Consider the following 27,710-nt stretch of genomic DNA (forward strand, 5'->3'; position numbering starts at 1 on the left):
ATATTAGAACTGTATAAGGCTGTGTGCACACGATGCGGAATTAGTTCGGATCCGCAGTGGATTTTTCAGCGCAGAAACGCTGCAGTTCTGCACAGTGATTTACAGTACAATGTAAATCAATAGAAAAAAAAGCTGTGCTAATGGTGCGGAAAAATCCGCATGAAAACCGCTGCGGATCAAAAGAAGTAGCATGCTACTTCTTTTGTGCGGAACTGCACCGTTTCTGACCCCTTCCATTATAGAAATCCACAGGGGTAAAAACACATAAAATCCGCACAAAATCTGCATCAATTCTGCACAAAATCCGCGGCAAATCTGCACCTGCGCATTCTGCCAGGAGATGCCGATTTTGTGGGGAAAATGCTGCACCCCAATCCGCAACGTGTGCACATAGCCTAAGAAAAAACATGTGCACAGTGGCAAAATATATAATTATACAAACTTAACACAGGAATAAATACAGATATATAAGCACAGCCAAATGCGAAAAATAATGTAAAGCAAAATAGACCCCCACAGATATGTGTCCCGCCCCAGCCCTGATAAAGCTTCAGGTGAAACACTCATTAGGGGCACGACAAATGTTCTTGGGGAGGTCAGCATTTTGTGTTTCTTTATTTCTGTGCATTTGGCCGGTCTCACACGTCCAGATAATTCCGGTACCGGAAAAATCAGTACTGGAGTTATCCGTGTCCGTGTGCTCACGTGGCACATCAGTGTGACACACGTGCGGCAGCCGTGTGCCGCCCGTGTGCTGGCTGGGTACCACACGGACCGTGCAGGAGACAGCACTACAGAAAGCGCTGTCCCCTGCTTTGGGTGCTGAATCCGGAATTCATTCCTTCTTACCAGCAGTGTTCGCTGGAGAGAAGGAATGAAAAATCAGTGTTTTTTTTATTTTTTTTGAGTTTAAAATAAAGTTCCCAGTCAGCTCCCGCCTCCCTCCCCCTGTGCGCCCGCCCGCTGGAAATAAAATACTCACCTAGCTCCCTCGATGCTTCCTCTCAGCGTCGCAGCTTGTCTTGTATGAGCTGCACTCACTATTCTGCTGGTGCAGTCACTGTGTACATACATTACATTACTGATCCTGAGTTACATTCTATATTATACTCCAGAGCTGCACTCACTATTCTACTGGTGCAGTCACTGTGTACATACATTACATTACTGATCCTGAGTTACATCCTATATTATACTCCAGAGCTGCACTTACTATTCTGCTGGTGCAGTCACTGTGTACATACATTACATTACTGATCCTGAGTTACATCCTATATTATACTCCAGAGCTGCACTTACTATTCTGCTGCTGCAGTTACTGTGCACATACATTACTGATCCTGAGTTACATCCTGTATTATACTCCAGAGCTGCACTCACTATTCTGCTGGTGCAGTCACTGTGTGCATACATTACATTACTGATCCTGATGTACATCCTGTATTACACTCCAGAGCTGCACTCACTATTCTGCTGGTGCAGTCACTGTGTACATACATTACATTACTGATCCTGAGGTACATCCTATATTATGCCCCAGAGCTGCACTCTCTATTCTGCTGGTGCAGTCACTGTGTACATACATTACATTACTGACCCTGAGTTACATCCTATATTATACTCCAGAGCTGCACTCTCTATTCTGCTGGTGCAGTCACTGTGTACATACATTACATTACTGATCCTGAGGTACATCCTGTATTATACTCCAGAGCTGCACTCACTATTCTGCTGGTGCAGTCACTGTGTACATACATTACATTACTGACCCGGAGTTACATCCTGTATTATATCCCAGAGCTGCACTCACTATTCTGCTGGTGCAGTCACTGTGTACATACATTACTGATACTGAGTTACATCCTGTATTATACTCCAGAGCTGCACTCACTATTCTGCTGGTGCAGTCACTGTGTACATACATTACTGATCCTGAGTTACATCCTGTATTATACGCCAGAGCTGCACTCACTATTCTGCTGGTGCAGTCACTGTGTACATACATTATATTACTGACCCAGAGTTACATCCTGTATTATATCCCAGAGCTGCACTCACTATTCTGCTGGTGCAGTCACTGTGTACATTACATTACTGATCCTGAGTAACATCCCGTATTATACTCCAGAGCTGCACTCACTATTCTGCTGGTGCAGTCACTGTGTATATACATTACTGATCCTGAGTTACATCCTGTATTATACGCCAGAGCTGCACTCACTATTCTGCTGGTGCAGTCACTGTGTACATACATTACATTACTGATCCTGAGTTACATCCTGTATTATACCCCAGAGCTGCACTCACTATTCTGCTGGTGCAGTCACTGTGTACATACATTACATTACTGATCCTGAGTTACATCCTGTATTATACGCCAGAGCTGCACTCACTATTCTGCTGGTGCAGTCACTATGTACATACATTACATTACTGATCCTGAGTTACATCCTGTATTATACCCCAGAGCTGCACTCACTATTCTGCTGGTGCAGTCACTGTGTACATACATTACATTACTGATCCAGAGTTACCTCCTGTATTATACTCCAGAGCTGCACTCACCATTCTGCTGGTGCAGTCACTGTGTACATACATTACATTACTGATCCAGAGTTACCTCCTGTATTATACTCCAGAGCTGCACTCACCATTCTGCTGGTGCAGTCACTGTGTACATACATTACATTACTGATCCTGAGTTACATCCTGTATTATACCCCAGAGCTGCACTCACTATTCTGCTGGTGCAGTCACTGTGTACATACATTACATTACTGATCCTGAGTTACCTCCTGTATTATACTCCAGAGCTGCACTCACTATTCTGCTGGTGCAGTCACTGTGTACATACATTACATTACTGATCCTGAGTTACATCCTGTATTATACCCCAGAGCTGCACTCACTATTCTGCTGGTGCAGTCACTGTGTACATACATTACATTACTGATCCTGAGTTACATCCTGTATTATACTCCAGAGCTGCACTCACTATTCTGCTGGTGCAGTCACTGTGTACATACATTACATTACTGATCCTGAGTTACATCCTGTATTATACCCCAGAGCTGCACTCACTATTCTGCTGGTGCAGTCACTGTGTACATACATTACATTACTGATCCTGAGTTACATCCTGTATTATACCCCAGAGCTGCACTCACTATTCTGCTGGTGCAGTCACTGTGTACATACATTACATTACTGATCCTGAGTTACATCCTGTATTATACCCCAGAGCTGCACTCACTATTCTGCTGGTGCATTCACTGTGTACATACATTACATTACTGATCCTGAGTTACATCCTGTATTATACCCCAGAGCTGCACTCACTATTCTGCTGGTGCAGTCACTATGTACATACATTACATTACTGATCCTGAGTTACACCGTGTATTATACCCCAGAGCTGCAGTCACTATTCTGCTGGTGCAGTCACTGTGTACATACATTACATTACTGATCCTGAGTTACATCCTGTATTATACTCCAGAGCTGCACTCACTATTCTGCTGGTGCAGTCACTGTGTACATACATTACATTACTGATCCTGAGTTACATCCTGTATTATACCCCAGAGCTGCACTCACTATTCTGCTGGTGCAGTCACTGTGTACATACATTACATTACTGATCCTGAGTTACATCCTGTATTATACCCCAGAGCTGCACTCACTATTCTGCTGGTGCAGTCACTGTGTACATACATTACATTACTGATCCTGAGTTACATCCTGTATTATACCCCAGAGCTGCACTCACTATTCTGCTGGTGCATTCACTGTGTACATACATTACATTACTGATCCTGAGTTACATCCTGTATTATACCCCAGAGCTGCACTCACTATTCTGCTGGTGCAGTCACTATGTACATACATTACATTACTGATCCTGAGTTACACCGTGTATTATACCCCAGAGCTGCAGTCACTATTCTGCTCGTGCAGTCACTGTGTACATACATTACATTACTGATCCTGAGTTACCTCCTGTATTATACTCCAGAGCTGCACTCACTATTCTGCTGGTGCAGTCACTGTGTACATACATTACATTACTGATCCTGAGTTACATCCTGTATTATACCCCAGAGCTGCACTCACTATTCTGCTGGTGCAGTCACTGTGTACATACATTACATTACTGATCCTGAGTTACATCCTGTATTATACTCCAGAGCTGCACTCACTATTCTGCTGGTGCAGTAGCTTCTTGCTCCTCTTATCTCCTAAGCTGGATCCCAGTCGCTGTTCTCTGGTCACCCCTCATGTTTGGTAATATAGCAGTAGACGATATACATAGACATAGTCCATACATTTTTAAGGGTAACCCCCCTGTGATTGCTTCCCCACAGTGATAGAACACGTGTGTCCTGTGCAGCATTCTCGGGCCGTGTGATCTCGCACATTCAGCTACTTTAGGGCATTAGATATTTCTCATTATATATAATGATCACAAGCCTTCCCTATAATCATTAGCAGCCGTCCTGGGCAGTGCAGAGTGACTGGAGAATCCGCTGTGCGCTCGGCAGGTGATTGCAGCTCTGGTCGCACTGCGCAGCTCAATCACCAGAAACGTGAAGGCATCTTCTCTGCCCTGAAATCCCCAATGAAAGCATCTATGGGACTGAATTGTTTAGAAAATCATAATTATACTGCCATTAAATACCCAAATATCGCTACTAAGCAGTGACTAAATAATACCTCGTATATAGAGCTTTGGGATAATACTGCCATACAGTGCACGCATAATACTGTCATATTTGCCACAAAACATGGCTACTCCATACTGAAATACTACTATACAATGCGAGACATCATCAAGGGGTAAACTGTAAATCACTCCAGGCCAAAGAGGAGCATATTATGTCCCTGGAGGTCCTTGGCACTGAAGAGGTTATTTAAAATGTCTGGGGTGGTGCTGGGCAGTAAAGAGGTAATTGATTAAGTCCCATGTGGTGCTGGGTAGGGAAGGGGTTAAATAATAAAGACCCTGATGATGCTCGACTGCTCAGCAATGTAAGGGATATTAAATCCCTGGTGGTCCTTGGCAATGAAGGGGTTATTGATAAAGTCTCTGGTGGTCCTGGGCACTGAAGGGGTTATTGGTGAAGTCCCTATTGGTCCTGGGTAGTGAATGGGTTAAATAATAAAGTCCCTGAAGTTGCTTGGAAATGTTAGGGTTATTGATTAGGTCCCTGCTGATCCTCGGCTATAAAGAGGTCACTTCTAAATTCCCTAGTGGTCAGTGGTCCTGGCGAAGTATAATGAACGTGTTTTTTTTAGAAAGTCCCTGGTGGTCCTAGGTAGTGAAAGGGTTATTGATAAAGTCCATGGTTGTCCTGGGTAAGGAAATGGTTAATAATAAAGTCTCTGGTGGCCCTGGTTAGTGAAGGGGTTATTGATAAAGTCCCTGGTGGTCCTGAGTAGTGAAAGGGTTAATAATAATAATAATGTCTCTGGTGGTCCTGGTTAGTGAAGGGGTTATTGATAAAGTCCCTGGTGGTCCTGGGTAATCAGCGGGTTATTGATAAAACCCCCTGATGGTCCTGGTTTGTGAAGGGGTTATTGATAAAGTCCCTGGTGGTCCTGGGTAATCAGCGGGTTATTGATAAAGTCCCTGGTGGTCCTGGGTAATGAAAGGGTTAATAATAATAAAGTCTCTGGTGGTCCTGGTTAGTGAAGGGGTTATTGATAAAGTCCCTGGTGGTCCTGAGTAGTGAAGGGATTAAATAATAAAGTCCCTATTGATTCACAAGCTGATGATGGTGCTGGCAATGTAGGGATTAAGTCCCTGGTGGTTCTGAAAAGTTAAGTGATTACAGAAGACGTCCCTGGTGGTGCGGGGCAGTTAGAAGATACGTGGTTAATCCTCCGCTGACGGTGGGCAGTGGAGAGGTTGGCAACCGAGCCTTTGCACATGTCAGATACTTGTGTCATACCCCTTTAAGAGTTGACCAAAGTTGTAGCATTTTGCGGCGTTTTACCGTTATGTTCTGGACGTGCAGCCGAGGTTCCTCATCATTTATGGGCTTGATCACAATGTAGAACGGGACAACCATCGATCTATGGACGGAATCAGTGACCGAAATCATGAAGAAATCCGAGGTTGGCTCGATGCGCTCGTGACGTGACTGGACGTAGCGGATGTAACCGGCGCTCACGTGCCGGAGACTGAACGAACCTTGGGAGGAGCACAGAATACCTGTCTGAACACATAGAGATTCTTTCAATTCTCTGCCATTTTCAAGATCTGTGGTTGCTGTCAGTGAATGTGAATAGTGATGATCACACGGTATAGCGCAGCCAATCAGAAAGGACTCTCTCTCTATCTTTTCAGAACTCAAGTCTTCTTTTGATAGCCTGTTACAATGTATCAGTTCAGATAAAATGTATCGAATTGTAACAAACAGCTAATCATGGACTTTTCCCACCTCTGAATGTAGATTAGAATGGGCGTTCACTGGCAGCAAGTAAAAATCTTGAAGATGGGAAGGAATTAAAGCAAAGTAAATAACAAGTTTCATAACTTTTCATTATGCAATTATTAAGCTTTATTCATATAAAAAGAATCACAATTAGTCAACAACTTCCAGCATAGTGAAAAGATTTAATAAGTGCTAGTCTGGTGTGAATGTGGGGCAGCAATAATAAATGTGCAGTAACAGTCAGTCCTCGCTTACATTACACAGGAAGCCCCTTCAAAGGGTTTAAAGAAATAAATATATCTATATATATAATTGCCTAAGGGTTTTTCCGTCTGTCTGTCTGTCTGTCTGTCTGTCTGTCCTGGAAATCCCGGCTCTCTGATTGGTCGAGGCCGCCAGGCCTCGACCAATCAGAGAGCGGCACAGCATCGACGTAGAAATCCAGCGTCTCTGATTGGTCGAGGCCGCCAGGCCTCGACCAATCAGCAACGGGCAAAGCGACGATGATGTCATAAAGGACGTAGACATCCTGCGTCTCCGATTGGTCGAGGCCGCCAGGCCTCGACCAATCAGCAACGGGCACAGCGACGATGATGTCATAATGGTTGCCATGGCGACGATAATGTCATAAAGGTTGCCTCGACCAATCAGCGACGGGCACAGTCTGCCGCGAATTCTGGAATCATCATTGTCCATATACTACGGGGACATGCATATTCTAGAATACCCGATGCGTTAGAATCGGGCCACAATCTAGTATATATATATATATATATATATATATATATATATATATATATATATATATATATATATATATCCTCTACTCCTCCTCTCCAGGTCCAGATCTGAGTCTCCACCACTGCTCTCCCTGATGCAGCCAATCAGTGACCTCAGCGACTCGCGCCATCAGCATTGGGTAGAGCCGCCAAGCTCAGTTATTGGCTGCAGACATGGGGAGCAGCGGCGGAGTCTCAGCGCTGGACCCGTGGAGGAGAAGTAGATCACATATGTTTTGTTTTTTTAAACTGAAGCTGGTGGATTGAGGTATTCCCCCCAAAAAAACTTTCACTTGACAACACAGAAGTGTTCTTAGGGTTATGCTATACACATAAGATACCCAGGCCCTGATACATAAGAATATACGATTCTGACAGCCTGCAGCTCCTCGGGGGGGGAATCTATTATTTGGGATAAACAGTATGCAGTTAGCTCCTGTGCTCCCCCTAGTGGTGTCTGCAGGGTGACCACATTTTTATCATTCACCTCTGGCTGTTTAGGCCTCTGTATAGGAAAATCAGAGCTGTGAGCAGTGTGAAGTTGTTTAAGCAACAGTAAACTCAGAAAACGAAAAATAAAATAAAATAAAACATGTTCCAACAATTATTCCTTACAAGAGCCCTATTTCTTTGATCACATGTAGTTACATATTACAATAAAAATGAGAAATATATAAAGAAATCTGTGTTTGACTTCTCTTCCCTGTGCTGTGAGGTATAAGGCTATGTGCACATGATGCGGATTTTGCTGCGGATCCACAGCGTTTCCGCTGCTGCGGGTCCGCAGCAGTTTCCCATGAGTTTACATTACAATGTAAACCTATGGGAAACAGAAAACGCTGTGCACATGCTGCGGAAAAAACGCGGTGAAACGCAGCAGTTTACATTCCGCAGCATGTCACTTCTTTCTGCGGATTCCGCTGCTCCAATAGAAAACCGCAGGTGTAAAACGGCAGTGAAATCCGCACAAAAAACGCGGTACATCCGCGATAAATCTGCCCCAAAAACGCATCGTTTTTGCCCTGCAGATTTATCAAATCTGTTGTGTAAAAATCCGCAGAGGACCATTCCACGTGTGCACATAGCCTAAGACAACTTGCTGCAGCAGGATCCTCTCCCCACTGCCCTGTTTACAGTGAGACAAAAGGTGGCACGATTTCAGCTGAAGATGAAACTTATGAGCTGTGACTGTCTCAGCGCCATGGAGAAAATGCTGCAGACTAACGAATAGTGAAGGCTACGATGTTTCTTTGTTTGATTAAAACTGAACTTTGTAAATATTTAGAAAATAAAGGATTAAACTAATACAAAATGGTAACGTACTTATTCCGGTCTCAGGGAGGCTCCTTTCTGACCCCGGGGAGGGTATTGTGCTCTCGAGATACCCAAACTGTGGCCGTGTCTCCATGAGGAACATTAAGTCATCATCCAGGGTGTCCACGTCCGATGCGTTCACATGATTTACAGAGACAACCGCGGACGAGCCTTCATGGACGACAAAGACGTCTCCTGCAATATTCAATGGTATAATCCATAGTATCGGTTTCAAGAATGTTGCTGTCACTGAATGAAAATATTGAAATACTGAAAAACGACCGTGATCTGGTCCCAGTGGTGGTTTTGTTACAATACATCAGTTAGATTAATTGTGCTGATTTATTATTTAGGCTGGCCTCACACTCAGCGTATAAAAATACGGTCCGTTATTTACGGCCGTAATACACAGAAAAGTCCCCAAAATAGTGATCCGTATGTCATCCGTAGGCAGGGTATATATATATATATAGATATATGTCAGTGAAACACACACATATATATATATATATATATATATATATATCACAGCGCTAGATAGCTTTAAAGCCGGTAATTCAATTGCCGGCTTTTCCTATCTCCTTCACAAACCCGACATGATATGAGACATGGGTTACATACAGTAAACCATCTCATATCCCCATTTTTTTGCATATTCCACACTACTAATGTCAGTAGTGTGTATTTGCAAAATTTGGCCGTTCTAGCTATTAAATTAAAGCGTTAAATCGCGGAAAAAATTGGCGTGGGCTCCAACGCAATTTTCTCCGCCAGAGTAGTAAAGCCAGTGACTGAGGGCAGATATTAATAGCCTGGAGAGGGTCCATGGTTATTGGCCCCCTGGCTAAAAATATCTGCCCCCAGCCACCCCAGAAAAGGCACATCTGGAAGATGCGCCTATTCTGGCACTTGGCCACTCTCTTCCCATTCCCGTGTAGCGGTGGGATATGGGGTAATGAAGGGTTAATGTCACCTTGCTATTGTAAGGTGACATTAAGCCAGATTAATAATGGAAAGGCGTCAATTATGACACCTATCCATTATTAATCCAATGGTCTGAAATGGTTAATAAAACACACACACATTATTACAAAGTATTTTAATGAAATAAATACACAGGTTGTTGTAATATTTTAATATACTGGTAATCCACCTGAAGACCCTTGTCACCTGGAACAAATGTAAACAAAACAAACAATATTTCATACCTTCCGACGATTAGTCTCGTCCCACGCTGTAAATCCATCTGAAAGGGTTAAATCATTTTACAAGCAGAAGCTCTGCTAATGCAGCCGCCCCTTTCTGTAAAAACCCAGCGAATGAATGAAATGTACCGTATGTGCCTTTTCTGGGGTGGCTGGGGGCAGATGTTTTTAGCCAGGGGGGGGCCAATAACCGTGGACCCTCTCCAGGCTATTAATATCTGCCCTCAGTCACTGGCTTTACCATTCTGGCGGAGAAAATTGTGCGGGAGCCCACGCCAATTTTTTCCGCGATTTAACCCTTTAATTTAATAGCTAGAGCCCCCAAATTTTGCACATACACACTACTAACATTAGTAGTGTGGAATATGCATAAAAATGGGGATATGAGATGGTTTACTGTATGTAAACCATGTCCCATATGTCGGGTTTGGGAAGGAGGAAGGAAAAGCCGGCAATTGAATTACCGGCCTTTAAGCTATCTAGCGCTGTATGATATATTAATATATATATATGTGTCTCACTGACATATATATATATATATATATATATATATATATATATACATATATATAACAGTATATATGTTTTTACGATTATTTGAGCCCATGGACCCATTGTTTGTCCGTATGTCGGTTTTGCAGGCCTGCGAAAAATCTCGCAGTACGGATGCCATACAGATTACATATGGAGGATGCCATGCGCAAAATACGCTGACACACCCTACCTACGGTGGAGATACGGACCACTATTTTGGGGACTTTTCTGCGTATTACGGCCGTAAATAAGGGACTGTATTTTTATACGCTGAGTGTGAGGCCGGCCTTAGTATACAGAGGATTGCCAAAACTAACCAACAGTGACGAACCCTCAGCTGTGAGCCAGTTTTAGGTTAGGAAGAGTATATGAGTGAATCAGCTCAATATCAGCAGGCAAAGATCTTGCACAAGGTAAGAAGTATAAATGTAATGTAGCACAAGTAGATAGTGGAAATGGAAAGTAATGGTGATGAAAAATTGTGCAATATGTGAACACATTCCTGAGAAAGCCCCAGGAGCACGGAGCACATTGATGCCATGGGCCTGGGCCGCGCTCACTGTCCAGCTGCCACCTGCTGGGACACTTCTGCCCCCTTACATGAATAGAACATATGGTAACATGGCACTTACATCTAAAGTGATGAGATAAACGCTGTAATATTTGCACTCTCACATTGGTCACATTGCACTTACCAATGATTATCACCGGCAGCTGATTATTGATGGGGGTGACGGTGATATTAAGATCATAGACGGGGAGGCTGGCGTGAAGTGGTATCGGCGGGGGAGGAGGACCCTCGATGCAACAGGTGTCGGCTGAGACGGATTCCCCATCTGACACGATGAGTGTAACCGTATCCATGCGCGGAGAGGCACCGATCTCCCCTCCTGAAAATCCAGGACAACAGGGTAAGTACCTAGGAAATCCAACAAGTGACCTCTGCGCCAAAATCTGAAAATTACCTTGAGAAGCTGGACCCCGGCTTCAGGACCCCAGTGCACGCCTGCCCCAACAAGACTCATCTCACCCATTAATTATGTGCATTTCATTATTCCGAATTCTAAGTAAACTTATTATTTCTTTGTACCATTAACTCGTCTTTATGGAGCATCGGGTCGGCTCCTCGGAAGGGAAATGTAGTAAATCACAATTCTTTTTAGAAGAACATTTTAGACGTCAGTTTCTGACAAGTGTGTCAGTAAAATGGTTAGATGGACAAATTAGGAAAATGAAATAAAGCACGGGACAGAGCTGACCGCGAAAGGGTAAGGGTATGTGCACACGATGCGGATTTTGCTGCGGATCCGCAGCGTTTCCGCAGCTTCGGGTTGGCAGCAGTTTCCCATGAGTTTACAGTACAATGTAAGCCTATGGGAAACGAAAACCGCAGTGCACATGCTGCGGAAAAAAACCACGGGGAAACGCAGCGGTTTACAATCCGCAGCATGTCAATTCTTTCTGCGGAATCCACAGCGGTTTTTCATCTGCTCCAATAGAAAACTGCAGATGGAAAACCGCAGCGGAATCCGCAGTAGAAGCCGCAATAAATCCGCAGTAAAATCCGCAGCGGATTTTTCTACGTGTGCACATACCCTTAGAAGTCCATTGTCTGTCGGTGGCTGCAGGAGCAGTTAAAAGAGTTCTCCAGGCTTCGAGTTCAAATCTGCAGTCACTGTATGACTGCAGACTAGTAACTCCTCGCAGCACGCACAGTGCACACTGTCAGGATTCTTCACTGCTGCCTACAGGAGCAGCGGGTGTGTGACTGTGAGTATGTGATTGCATAAATGCGGTCACAGGCCAATTAGATGTGCACGACTTCTCTCAACACAAGTGAATTAAATGAAGACGGACATGCCTAGTCAGAATGTGGCTGGAAGTAGGAAAAACGCATAAATATGGTCAAATGACCACTTGGCTCATCGCCAGAGGCGGAGAATCCGGACATCATGCACTGTGCACGCTGAGAGGATTCACAAGTCTGCAGTCATGTAAGAGCGACTGCAGACTGAATGGACAACCCCTTTAACTAAGAATGTATTAGTAAGCTGCTTCACACAGAGAAACTCTCTTATCTGTCTTTATTGAGCTTCTCTCAGCTGATTTATAACCACGTGACGTTCGTCCTTCGATATGGTCTGTGGCTATAAATATACTGAGAGGAGTTCAGAAAAAGACTGAAAAAAAGAGTTACAATCCCCCCATCAGAAGGAACTCACTGAGGCTACGTTCACATTAGCGTTTTGCGGGTTTGCGTCGGGCGACGCAGCGGCGACGCATGCGTCATGCTCCCCTATATTTAACATGGGGGACGCATGGACATGCGTTGTGCGACGCATGCGGTTTTTTTGCCGCAAGCGTCGGGCGCAGAAAACGCAACAAGTTGCATTTTTCTTGCGTCCAAATTTCGGCAAAAAAAGGACGCATGCATCGCAAAACACAGCGTTTTTGCGTGCGTTTTGGTGCGTTTTTATTTGCGTTGTGCGTTGCGTCGCCGACGCAGCGGCGCACAACGCAAATGTGAACGTAGCCTAACTGATTCCCACCGTGAAGGCGTCCAGTGCTGGCCCATCATCTTATGTCCAGACAGTTTAGTTGGGGGACGTAATGATGGGGTTTTTGGATTTCCACCACTTTATCCTATTATTTGGGGAGATAAGCCTCCAGAATAGACAGGCAGTGGCTTATTCTCCTATTTCTACTGAGATTAGATGCCCACATGTCCATCCGAGCTTCATGGCTATGATGGATTGTCATCTGAACTAGTGTCCTCCTGATCACACGAGTCACTGTCCCTGCAAAGTCAACACACTCCTCTGCTGCTGCTTTCATCGTCCCATAACCTGACTACAAACTAAATGCTAATTAAATCTCAGAAAAGATAAAGATGAAAACTGATATAAACCCGAAAAGGTTACCTGCATGTCTGTAGGAGATTAACCCCCGGATGACATCGAGTTGGCTGAATTTATCCACTGTGACTCCTTCTCTCTGGATCATTCCATACAGGGGAGTGCGAGCGATCATGTATGTGAGCCGCGTGTCGTCACTGTCTGGATCGGTTGCGTACAGATTCTCAGTAGTTATGTAGATGTGTCCGCGCTCAGGACAGAACAGGGCGGAACTCAGGTCAGATCGTAACTCCGGGGGCTCATCATTTACAGGGGAGATCTGAGGACCAAATAACACACAGGTATATCTTCTAAATGTGCAGATTCGGAATCTTCGGGTACACTGGCTTAGATACAGTAACGACTCTTCAGATTTACAACTATAGAAAAGTAACATGAAGTCATTACACTCTTTGCACTTAAAGGGTGTGTAGACTTTTGTTTGGGTTGCTCCAAACCATCTAGATAGAATGAAGGATAGAAGTGAAGCAACTTTGCGCATAGGATTGAAAAAAAAGATCTGCCGTTTTGTGTATGCAGCTCCTATGCAGACCTATGTGTCGTCATGGTTACAAACCTATAGGAAAGTGAATACTGCTGTCACTTTGGACATATATTTGATCCCTATGTGAATGACTGTCTTTTGTTCCCTGTTATCAGCCATTTCAGCTGTTCAGTAGTTTTCCTGGCGGATGTGTAGAAAACGTTCCTGAGCACCAGAATCACTATGTGACATAAAGTAGGGACCATGGTTTTGCACAAACTCTTGTCAGGCAAACCATTGTGGAAAACTACAGTCGGCATCGCCCAGAAATGGCTGATAACAGGGAGCAATAGACATGCACTTACCCAAGAAACGTATACTTGCCTCGGGAATGGCATCTTGTGGGCCCAACAACACTAATTGGGCACCCTCTTTTTGTTTAATAATTTGCCATGAAATTACCTGGACCTTCAGTTCCCCATCTGCCATGTTCTCTCCATCTGTGACTGTGAAGATGACGGCGTCCTCCAAAGACTCCGAGTCGTCATGCTGATACCTGCCAATAACAGTGGACAGTTTTCTGTTGAACAGCACCCCTAGTGGTGAAGAGCATAATGACCACACACATCGAGTTACTGATTAAAGGGAATCTGTCAGCAGGATTTTACCCCCCAAAAAACTATTTCTATGTGCATGTAGCCATTTCAAAGACCAGTCCAGCAATACTTTTACATGGTCAGTCCATTCCTCCCTTACTGAGAAATCAGCGTTTGATTTTAAATGCAAATTAAGCTTAAGGGCTATGGTAGATCTGAAGCCTCTGTCACTCCAGCTCTATTCCCTGCCCTGTTTCACCGCCTCTTTTTCGACTGATAGCCAGTATGCTGTATGATTTCAGACAAAGGAGCTGTCAATCAAACAGCAGGTGGAGCTGGGCGGGGAATAGAGCTGGAGTGACAGAGGCTTCAGGTCTACCATAAGCCCTTCAGCCTCATTTGCATATAATTTCAAACACTGATTTCTCAATAATGGAGGATCGGACTGGTCATGTAAAGGTGTTGCTGGGCTAAGGAGCTAAATGGTTTGGGGGTGAAATTCTGCAGACAGATTCCCTTTAATGCATATTATATGACGTTCCTAATATGTCAGCATTTCCTTCCCGTCAGTCTCCCATTACTCTTATCACTGCAGCAGAACATGTCCTCTGTACATCCTCCTGGCAGTGAGTCCCGGTGAATAAGGGTCTATCAGTCAGGGGCAGGGATGAGCTCGGCCCCCCGGCTCGTCTTCAGGGTGGGATATTTTCCCCTCTTGATCTCAGAGGAGGTCCGGTGCTGTGAGATGAAGGAACCTATGGGATTTGCCATTCTTCCGCTGCGTAACTCGCTGCTGCTCTTTTGTGGTGGTCCCTGATAATGGGGCCGAGAAGACCCTTCTGCTCAATCACCGCAGACAATACGTCCTCCGTCTCCAGAGATGGGGGGATTTTTATTATCTTATGTAATGCAGCGAGGGTTCGATTCCACCGCATCTGCGCAGCGTTTTATTATGTCTGCTATCGTGTAATAACTGATAAAGTCTTAATGTCTGATGGGGGGAAGCCTATCGCTCGTTACATGGTGGGATTAATTAGGAACATTGCTCCGAGACTGGGGACCTCTTGTAAAGACCACCCTATCATTCAGGGGGCAGTATATGCTATATACACCAATGATCACTGCAATTACCACAATATAAAATGTAGAAACCAAAGAAAAGTTCGTTTAGACTCTAAATTCCTGGGAATCAGGTACTAAGGTCTCATATGATCCCAGAGTGCCCGTATAGATACCATGCAGAACTCAGGCCACAGAGGGAGATGCCAGCGATGCCTAGAATGGTATCAAAGATGCCCCTGAGAAGCCCCATGTAATAATGCCCCTATGTCCCCTACACTAGAATTATGCCGAAGAAGCCCTATATAGTCCACAGAAAGAAGAAGCCCATACTGTGCCGCCATATTACACTGCCGGAGGAGACCCTTCAGTATTGTGTCAGAGAACTGGCCCCAGATACATATAACAGCGGAGAGGCTCCAAATGTCACGAGAAGCCCTAATACATAGTGTGACAGATGCCCCTCATTATCGCTATTATCCTGTGCCACCCGAATCCAATAGGCCACCATGTAAAACATCAGGACAAGAACGCTGAAATTTGGGGTACAGGATAATGACACTTGGGGTACAGGATAATGACACTGACACTCGGGGTACAGGATAATAGCACTTGGGGTACAGGATAATTACTCTTGGAGTACAGGATAATGACACTGACACTCGGGGTACAGGATAATAACACTTGGGGTACAGGATAATGACACTTGGAGTACAGGATAATGACACTTGGGGTACAGGATAATGACACTTGGGGTACAGGATAATGACTCTTGGGGTACAGGATAATGACACTTGGGGTACAGGATAATGACACTGACACTCGGGGTACAGGATAATAGCACTTGGGGTACAGGATAATGACTCTTGGGGTACAGGATAATGATGCTGACTCTTGGGGTACAGGATAATGACACTTGGGGTACAGGATAATGACCCTTGGGGTACAGGATAATGACTCTTGGGGTACAGGATAATGACCCTTGGGGTACAGGATAATGACTCTTGGGGTACAGGATAATGACTCTTGGGGTACAGGATAATGACACTGACACTCGGGGTACAGGATAATAACACTTGGGGTACAGGATAATGACACTTGGAGTACAGGATAATGACACTTGGGGTACAGGATAATAACACTTGGGGTACAGGATAATGACACTTGGGGTACAGGATAATGACTCTTGGGGTACAGGATAATGACACTTGGGGTACAGGATAATGACACTGACACTCGGGGTACAGGATAATAGCACTTGGGGTACAGGATAATGACTCTTGGGGTACAGGATAATGATGCTGACTCTTGGGGTACAGGATAATGACACTTGGGGTACAGGATAATGACCCTTGGGGTACAAGATAATGACTCTTGGGGTACAGGATAATGATTCTTGGGGTACAGGATAATGACTCTTGGGGTACAGGATAATGACACTTGGGGTACAGGATAATGACCGTTGGGGTACAGGATAATGACTCTTGGGGTACAGGATAATAACACTTGGGGTACAGGATAATGACTCTTGGGGTACAGGATAATGACACTGACACTCGGGGTACAGGATAATGACTCTTGGGGTACAGGATAATGATGCTGACTCTTGGGGTACAGGATAATGACACTTGGGGTACAGGATAATGACCCTTGGGGTACAAGATAATGACTCTTGGGGTACAGGATAATGACCCTTGGGGTACAGGATAATGACTCTTGGTGTACAGGATAATGACTCTTGGGGTACAGGATAATGATGCTGACTCTTGGGGTACAGGATAATGACACTTGGGGTACAGGATAATGACCCTTGGGGTACAGGATAATGACTCTTGGGGTACAGGATAATGACTCTTGGGGTACAGGATAATAACACTTGGGGTACAGGATAATGACTCTTGGGGTACAGGATAATGACTCTTGGGGTACAGGATAATAACACTTGGGGTACAGGATAATGACTCTTGGGGTACAGGATAATGACTCTTGGGGTACAGGATAATGATGCTGACTCTTGGGGTACAGGATAATGACACTGACACTCGGGGTACAGGATAATGACTCTTGGGGTACAGGATAATGACTCTTGGAGTACAGGATAATAACACTTGGGGTACAGGATAATGACTCTTGGGGTACAGGATAATGATGCTGACTCTTGGGGTACAGGATAATAGCACTTGGGGTACAGGATAATGACACTTGGGGTACAGGATAATAATGCTGACTCTTTTGGTACAGGATAATGACTCTTGGGGTACAGGATAATGACACTTGGGGTACAGGATAATAATGCTGACTCTTTTGGTACAGGATAATGACTCTTGGTACAGGATAATGACACTTGGGGTACAGGATAATGACCCTTGGGGTACAGGATAATGACCCTTGGGGTACAGGATAATGACCCTTGGGGTACAGGATAATGACACTTGGGGTACAGGATAATAATGCTGACTCTTTTGGTACAGGATAATGACTCTTGAGGTACAGGATAATGACACTTGGGGTACAGGATAATAATGCTGACTCTTTTGGTACAGGATAATGACTCTTGGGGTACAGGATAATGACTCTTGGTACAGGATAATGACACTTGGGGTACAGGATAATGACCCTTGGGGTACAGGATAATGACACTTGGGGTACAGGATAATAATGCTGACTCTTTTGGTACAGGATAATGACTCTTGGGGTACAGGATAATAGCACTTGGGGTACAGGATAATGACTCTTGGGGTACAGGATAATGATGCTGACTCTTGGGGTACAGGATAATGACACTTGGGGTACAGGATAATGACCCTTGGGGTACAGGATAATGACTCTTGGGGTACAGGATAATGACCCTTGGGGTACAGGATAATGACTCTTGGGGTACAGGATAATGACTCTTGGGGTACAGGATAATGATGCTGACTCTTGGGGTACAGGATAATGACACTTGGGGTACAGGATAATGACCCTTGGGGTACAGGATAATGACTCTTGGGGTACAGGATAATGACTCTTGGGGTACAGGATAATGACTCTTGGGGTACAGGATAATAACACTTGGGGTACAGGATAATGACTCTTGGGGTACAGGATAATGACTCTTGGGGTACAGGATAATGACACTTGGGGTACAGGATAATGACACTGACACTCGGGGTACAGGATAATAGCACTTGGGGTACAGGATAATGACTCTTGGGGTACAGGATAATGATGCTGACTCTTGGGGTACAGGATAATGACACTTGGGGTACAGGATAATGACTCTTGGGGTACAGGATAATGATGCTGACTCTTGGGGTACAGGATAATGACACTGACACTCGGGGTACAGGATAATAACACTTGGGGTACAGGATAATGACACTTGGAGTACAGGATAATGACACTTGGAGTACAGGATAATGACACTTGGGGTACAGGATAATAACACTTGGGGTACAGGATAATGACACTTGGGGTACAGGATAATGACTCTTGGGGTACAGGATAATGACACTTGGGGTACAGGATAATGACACTGACACTCGGGGTACAGGATAATAGCACTTGGGGTACAGGATAATGACACTTGGGGTACAGGATAATAATGCTGACTCTTTTGGTACAGGATAATGACTCTTGGTACAGGATAATGACACTTGGGGTACAGGATAATGACCCTTGGGGTACAGGATAATGACCCTTGGGGTACAGGATAATGACCCTTGGGGTACAGGATAATGACACTTGGGGTACAGGATAATAATGCTGACTCTTTTGGTACAGGATAATGACTCTTGAGGTACAGGATAATGACACTTGGGGTACAGGATAATAATGCTGACTCTTTTGGTACAGGATAATGACTCTTGGTACAGGATAATGACACTTGGGGTACAGGATAATGACCCTTGGGGTACAGGATAATGACACTTGGGGTACAGGATAATAATGCTGACTCTTTTGGTACAGGATAATGACTCTTGGGGTACAGGATAATAGCACTTGGGGTACAGGATAATGACTCTTGGGGTACAGGATAATGATGCTGACTCTTGGGGTACAGGATAATGACACTTGGGGTACAGGATAATGACCCTTGGGGTACAGGATAATGACTCTTGGGGTACAGGATAATGACCCTTGGGGTACAGGATAATGACTCTTGGGGTACAGGATAATGACTCTTGGGGTACAGGATAATGATGCTGACTCTTGGGGTACAGGATAATGACACTTGGGGTACAGGATAATGACCCTTGGGGTACAGGATAATGACTCTTGGGGTACATGATAATGACTCTTGGGGTACAGGATAATGACTCTTGGGGTACAGGATAATAACACTTGGGGTACAGGATAATGACTCTTGGGGTACAGGATAATGACTCTTGGGGTACAGGATAATAACACTTGGGGTACAGGATAATGACTCTTGGGGTACAGGATAATGACTCTTGGGGTACAGGATAATGACACTTGGGGTACAGGATAATGACACTGACACTCGGGATACAGGATAATAGCACTTGGGGTACAGGATAATGACTCTTGGGGTACAGGATAATGATGCTGACTCTTGGGGTACAGGATAATGACACTTGGGGTACAGGATAATGACTCTTGGGGTACAGGATAATGATGCTGACTCTTGGGGTACAGGATAATGACACTGACACTCGGGGTACAGGATAATAACACTTGGGGTACAGGATAATGACACTTGGAGTACAGGATAATGACACTTGGAGTACAGGATAATGACACTTGGGGTACAGGATAATAACACTTGGGGTACAGGATAATGACACTTGGGGTACAGGATAATGACTCTTGGGGTACAGGATAATGACACTTGGGGTACAGGATAATGACACTGACACTCGGGGTACAGGATAATAGCACTTGGGGTACAGGATAATGACTCTTGGGGTACAGGATAATGATGCTGACTCTTGGGGTACAGGATAATGACACTTGGGGTACAGGATAATGACCCTTGGGGTACAAGATAATGACTCTTGGGGTACAGGATAATGACTCTTGGGGTACAGGATAATGACTCTTGGGGTACAGGATAATGACACTTGGGGTACAGGATAATGACCGTTGGGGTACAGGATAATGACTCTTGGGGTACAGGATAATAACACTTGGGGTACAGGATAATGACTCTTGGGGTACAGGATAATGACACTGACACTCGGGGTACAGGATAATGACTCTTGGGGTACAGGATAATGATGCTGACTCTTGGGGTACAGGATAATGACACTTGGGGTACAGGATAATGACCCTTGGGGTACAGGATAATGACTCTTGGGGTACAGGATAATGACCCTTGGGGTACAGGATAATGACTCTTGGGGTACAGGATAATGACTCTTGGGGTACAGGATAATGATGCTGACTCTTGGGGTACAGGATAATGACACTTGGGGTACAGGATAATGACCCTTGGGGTACAGGATAATGACTCTTGGGGTACAGGATAATGACTCTTGGGGTACAGGATAATAACACTTGGGGTACAGGATAATGACTCTTGGGGTACAGGATAATGACTCTTGGGGTACAGGATAATAACACTTGGGGTACAGGATAATGACTCTTGGGGTACAGGATAATGACTCTTGGGGTACAGGATAATGATGCTGACTCTTGGGGTACAGGATAATGACACTGACACTCGGGGTACAGGATAATAACACTTGGAGTACAGGATAATAACACTTGGGGTACAGGATAATGACTCTTGGGGTACAGGATAATGATGCTGACTCTTGGGGTACAGGATAATAGCACTTGGGGTACAGGATAATGACACTTGGGGTACAGGATAATAATGCTGACTCTTTTGGTACAGGATAATGACTCTTGGGGTACAGGATAATGACACTTGGGGTACAGGATAATAATGCTGACTCTTTTGGTACAGGATAATGACTCTTGGTACAGGATAATGACACTTGGGGTACAGGATAATGACCCTTGGGGTACAGGATAATGACCCTTGGGGTACAGGATAATGACACTTGGGGTACAGGATAATAATGCTGACTCTTTTGGTACAGGATAATGACTCTTGGTACAGGATAATGACACTTGGGGTACAGGATAATGACCCTTGGGGTACAGGATAATGACCCTTGGGGTACAGGATAATGACACTTGGGGTACAGGATAATAATGCTGACTCTTTTGGTACAGGATAATGACTCTTGGTACAGGATAATGACACTTGGGGTACAGGATAATGACCCTTGGGGTACAGGATAATGACCCTTGGGGTACAGGATAATGACACTTGGGGTACAGGATAATGATGCTGACTCTTGGGGTACAGGATAATGACACTTGGGGTACAGGATAATAGCACTTGGGGTACAGGATAATGACTCTTGGGGTACAGGATAATAGCACTTGGGGTACAGGATAATGACTCTTGGGGTACAGGATAATGATGCTGACTCTTTTGGTACAGGATAATGACTCTTGGGGTACAGGATAATAGCACTTGGGGTACAGGATAATGACTCTTGGGGTACAGGATAATGATGCTGACTCTTGGGGTACAGGATAATGACACTTGGGGTACAGGATAATGACCCTTGGGGTACAGGATAATGACTCTTGGGGTACAGGATAATGACCCTTGGGGTACAGGATAATGACTCTTGGGGTACAGGATAATGACTCTTGGGGTACAGGATAATGATGCTGACTCTTGGGGTACAGGATAATGACACTTGGGGTACAGGATAATGACCCTTGGGGTACAGGATAATGACTCCTGGGGTACAGGATAATAACACTTGGGGTACAGGATAATGACTCTTGGGGTACAGGATAATGACTCTTGGGGTACAGGATAATAACACTTGGGGTACAGGATAATGACTCTTGGGGTACAGGATAATGACTCTTGGGGTACAGGATAATGACACTTGGGGTACAGGATAATGACACTGACACTCGGGGTACAGGATAATAGCACTTGGGGTACAGGATAATGACTCTTGGGGTACAGGATAATGATGCTGACTCTTGGGGTACAGGATAATGACACTTGGGGTACAGGATAATGACTCTTGGGGTACAGGATAATGATGCTGACTCTTGGGGTACAGGATAATGACACTGACACTCGGGGTACAGGATAATAACACTTGGGGTACAGGATAATGACACTTGGAGTACAGGATAATGACACTTGGAGTACAGGATAATGACACTTGGGGTACAGGATAATAACACTTGGGGTACAGGATAATGACACTTGGAGTACAGGATAATGACTCTTGGGGTACAGGATAATGACACTTGGGGTACAGGATAATGACACTTGGAGTACAGGATAATGACTCTTGGGGTACAGGATAATGACACTTGGAGTACAGGATAATGACACTTGGGGTACAGGATAATGACTCTTGGGGTACAGGATAATAACACTTGGAGTACAGGATAATGACACTTGGAGTACAGGATAATGACTCTTGGGGTACAGGATAATGACACTTGGAGTACAGGATAATGACACTTGGAGTACAGGATAATGACACTTGGGGTACAGGATAATGACTCTTGGGGTACAGGATAATAACACTTGGGGTACAGGATAATGACACTTGGAGTACAGGATAATGACTCTTGGGGTACAGGATAATGACACTTGGAGTACAGGATAATGACACTTGGGGTACAGGATAATGACTCTTGGGGTACAGGATAATGACACTTGGGGTACAGGATAATGACACTGACACTCGGGGTACAGGATAATAGCACTTGGGGTACAGGATAATGACTCTTGGGGTACAGGATAATGATGCTGACTCTTGGGGTACAGGATAATGACACTTGGGGTACAGGATAATGACCCTTGGGGTACAAGATAATGACTCTTGGGGTACAGGATAATGACTCTTGGGGTACAGGATAATGACTCTTGGGGTACAGGATAATGACACTTGGGGTACAGGATAATAACACTTGGAGTACAGGATAATGACACTTGGGGTACAGGATAATGACACTTGGGGTACAGGATAATGACCCTTGGGGTACAGGATAATGACTCTTGGGGTACAGGATAATGACACTTGGGGTACAGGATAATGACACTGACACTCGGGGTACAGGATAATAGCACTTGGGGTACAGGATAATGACTCTTGGGGTACAAGATAATGACTCTTGGGGTACAGGATAATGACTCTTGGGGTACAGGATAATGACTCTTGGAGTACAGGATAATAACACTTGGAGTACAGGATAATAACACTTGGGGTACAGGATAATGACTCTTGGGGTACAGGATAATGACCCTTGGGGTACAAGATAATGACTCTTGGGGTACAGGATAATGACTCTTGGGGTACAGGATAATGACTCTTGGGGTACAGGATAATAACACTTGGAGTACAGGATAATAACACTTGGGGTACAGGATAATGACTCTTGGGGTACAGGATAATGACACTGACACTCGGGGTACAGGATAATGACTCTTGGGGTACAGGATAATGATGCTGACTCTTGGGGTACAGGATAATGACACTTGGGGTACAGGATAATGATGCTGACTCTTGGGGTACAGGATAATGACACTGACACTCGGGGTACAGGATAATGACTCTTGGGGTACAGGATAATGACACTGACACTCGGGGTACAGGATAATGACTCTTGGGGTACAGGATAATGATGCTGACTCTTGGGGTACAGGATAATGACACTTGGGGTACAGGATAATGACACTTGGGGTACAGGATAATAACACTTGGGGTACAGGATAATGACCCTTGGGGTACAGGATAATGACCCTTGGGGTACAGGATAATGATGCTGACTCTTGGGGTACAGGATAATAGCACTTGGGGTACAGGATAATGACACTTGGGGTACAGGATAATAATGCTGACTCTTTTGGTACAGGATAATGACTCTTGGTACAGGATAATGACACTTGGGGTACAGGATAATAATGCTGACTCTTTTGGTACAGAATAATGACTCTTGGGGTACAGGATAATGACACTTGGGGTACAGGATAATAATGCTGACTCTTTTGGTACAGGATAATGACTCTTGGGGTACAGGGTAATGACACTTGGGGTACAGGATAATAATGCTGACTCTTTTGGTACAGGATAATGACTCTTGAGGTACAGGATAATGACACTTGGGGTACAGGATAATGACCCTTGGGGTACAGGATAATGATGCTGACTCTTTTGGTACAGGATAATGACTCTTGGTACAGGATAATGACCCTTGGGGTACAGGATAATGACCCTTGGGGTACAGGATAATGACACTTGGGGTACAGGATAATAATGCTGACTCTTTTGGTACAGGATAATGACTCTTGGGCCCGGGGTACAGGATAATGACACTTGGGGTACAGGATAATGATGCTGACTCTTTTGGTACAGGATAATGACCCTTGGGGTACAGGATAATGACCCTTGGGGTACAGGATAATGACACTTGGGGTACAGGATAATAATGCTGACTCTTTTGGTACAGGATAATGACTCTTGGGGTACAGGATAAAGACACTTGGGGTACAGGATAATGACCCTTGGGGTACAGGATAATGATGCTGACTCTTTTGGTACAGGATAATGACCCTTGGGGTACAGGATAATGACACTTGGGGTACAGGATAATAATGCTGACTCTTTTGGTACAGGATAATGACTCTTGGGGTACAGGATAAAAACACTTGGGGTACAGGATAATGACCCTTAGGGTACAGGATAATGATGCTGACTCTTTTGGTACAGGATAATGACCCTTGGGGTACAGGATAATGACATTTGGGGTACAGGATAATGATGCTGACTCCTGGGGTACAGGATAATGACCCTTGGGGTACAGGATAATGACTCTTAGGGTACAGGATAATGACACTTGGGGTGCAGGATAATGACACTTGGGGTGCAGGATAATGATGCTGACTCTTTTGGTACAGGATAATGACCCTTGGGGTACAGGATAATGACCCTTGGGGTACAGGATAATGATGCTGACTCTTTTGGTACAGGATAATGACTCTTGGGGTACAGGATAAAGACACTTGGGGTACAGGATAATGACCCTTGGGGTACAGGATAATGATGCTGACTCTTTTGGTACAGGATAATGACCCTTGGGGTACAGGATAATGACATTTGGGGTACAGGATAATGATGCTGACTCCTGGGGTACAGGATAATGACCCTTGGGGTACAGGATAATGACTCTTAGGGTACAGGATAATGACACTTGGGGTGCAGGATAATGACACTTGGGGTGCAGGATAATGATGCTGACTCTTTTGGTACAGGATAATGACCCTTGGGGTACAGGATAATGACCCTTGGGGTACAGGCCAATAATAATGTAAGGTTATTCTTCCATCAGTCGTTCACTCTCCTGATAATATTAATGCATTTTTGCGCTGATTTCGTACCGGACTTTGTAGGTTCGCAGCTCCTCCAGGCTGAATGTGCTCCCCTCAGTTATTGGGACGCCATGAAGCTCCAGATTCCCGTGCCGGGGTCCAGATTTCAGTCTGATTTTCAGATTCTCACTTTTTGTGTCTTCATCAGAAATGATAAGACTTTCACCAGTGATGAGACAGCTGGCCCCCTCCTCTGTCCTTACAGGGTGGGTGGAAATCTGAAGAATAGAATCATTGGAATGTTATAGAATGATACATTGTAACGGTCACACCGGTAAGGCTGCTATCACACATCAGTTTTTTGCCATCAGTCACAATCTGTCGAATTTTGAAAAAAACGGATCCGTCGCAGATTATGGAAAACTGATGAGACGGATCCGTTTTTTTGCCGGATCCGACTAGCTGATCCAGCTAATTGGATCCTAAAAAAATCGGAGCATGCTCAGTTAAAAAAAACGGAATCCGTCGCCGGATTCTGTCATTTGACGGATCCGGCACCATAGGCTTCCATTCTAGCAAACGGTAGATGGCCATGGATCCGTCGCTGTGCGTTTTTTCGACGGACACAAAAAACATCACTATGTCCCTATTCTCCGGCCACCGGATAAACAATTTTCGAAGCATCCGGTGAAAAACGAATGAAACGTGAGACCATCCATCGTTAATAAGTCTATGAGAAAAAAATGGATCCGGCGGCAGCTTTGGTAAAAGTTCAGATCCGTTTCTTTCAAAATTCGCCGGATGGTGACTGATGGCAAAAAACTGATGTGTAAAAGGGGCCTAAGAGGGGGGATCCCAGGAAATCAGGAATCTCCATCACGTCAATGCATCATATGCTATAGACGCGCTGCACATACAGAGCTCAGAGGAACCAGTGACCCCTACAACGTCATATCCGCCACATTGAACGGCTTCTTCAAACATTTTCAATATTGTGTGATCTGTGATTCTGTAAAGTTATGGAAAAAAAGAACTTTGCAAAGTGGTTAGTTTGTCTACAAAGTTTGGGCCAGAAATCTGGGGTAGGACAGTTTAGAAATGTGCTATTTGCCCCTTTGTGTCTGTTTTACTTCTTAGTTACGTGTATATCAGCTGTGCGCCATTTTTTATAAAACGGGCACAAAATGAATGATAAATGTTTTCAGCTCGCAAAAGATTGTGTGGATGATACTGTAGCAAATTCTCAGCTGTGAGAAGTCAATTTAAGCTTTAATGTGGGGTTTGCATAAATCCCACCCCGTTTTCAGCTTGGGACATGCTCGACCGCACCGGTGTACGGGACCACCGGCCACTATGTCATGTGGGTTACAGAAAGTGTAATGCCGTCACCTTTGGTGCCTGATCATCCACAGGAATGACTGTTATGTTGAATATGAGTCCGGTCAGACGTCCGCCATGCTGGTCACTAACGGAAAACTCAAACTGGACGTGCAGAGGATCGGGACCGATGTCCTCTATGGGGGGCATGTAGGCCACCTTCATGTGGTTCACGGCGTGCTGGGGGCAGGGAGACATTAATATAACAGTATCACATACAATGTAACAAAACCCCAGACATGAGAAATCATTGTATCTGCCCCTGTCCTCGCCCTACATAAAGCAGATTGCCACGGCTTCCTAACCCATTCCACCCCTGGTCAATTTTCATGTTTGCATTTAGTTTTTTCCTCCCATTCTACCAATGGCTGTAAGAGGGTGAACTGTAGTCCCACTGAGAGGGCACTAGGACCCTGTGGTTTTTGCCTGTTGCAGCAGAAGACAGACAGTGCAAAACTCCCAGAGACAATGTGTGCTGGGGGGTGGGGTCCAGTGTCTCGTGTGTGAAGTGAAACTAGGAAGTGAGAGCTGAGAGAGAAAAGGCGGGAAGCAAAGGAGAAGCTGCTGTGAGATCTTAAAAAAAGAGACTGTGTGTGGATTTACTGCAAGTGTTTTTGGAGGAAAAGAAGCTTTTGAGAGACTTTTTGTTGCTAACGTTC

The 27,710-nt window shown here is 44.7% G+C and overlaps 1 protein-coding gene across 3 annotated transcripts in view; it reads right to left on the reverse strand.

Annotated features, from left to right (window-relative positions):
- The window catches only part of LOC138648410 (FRAS1-related extracellular matrix protein 1-like), a 153,301-nt gene that overhangs the window by 97,690 nt on the left and 27,901 nt on the right, over positions 1 to 27,710 (reverse strand). For all 3 annotated transcript variants that reach the window (XR_011315101.1, XM_069738128.1, XM_069738129.1), the window contains exons 13-19: positions 27,064 to 27,231; positions 25,744 to 25,952; positions 14,110 to 14,203; positions 13,191 to 13,443; positions 10,965 to 11,159; positions 8,540 to 8,725; positions 5,997 to 6,193 (exon numbers count right to left, since the gene is read on the reverse strand). Coding sequence is in view for 2 of the 3 variants with exons in the window: in XM_069738128.1 (XP_069594229.1) it covers positions 5,997 to 6,193; positions 8,540 to 8,725; positions 10,965 to 11,159; positions 13,191 to 13,443; positions 14,110 to 14,203; positions 25,744 to 25,952; positions 27,064 to 27,231 (1,302 nt within the window). In the remaining variant the exon portion in view is untranslated. The remainder of the gene's footprint in view (positions 1 to 5,996; positions 6,194 to 8,539; positions 8,726 to 10,964; positions 11,160 to 13,190; positions 13,444 to 14,109; positions 14,204 to 25,743; positions 25,953 to 27,063; positions 27,232 to 27,710) is intronic.

The sequence above is a fragment of the Ranitomeya imitator genome, chromosome 8 (assembly GCF_032444005.1).
Source record: "Ranitomeya imitator isolate aRanImi1 chromosome 8, aRanImi1.pri, whole genome shotgun sequence".
NCBI lineage: Eukaryota > Metazoa > Chordata > Amphibia > Anura > Dendrobatidae > Ranitomeya > Ranitomeya imitator.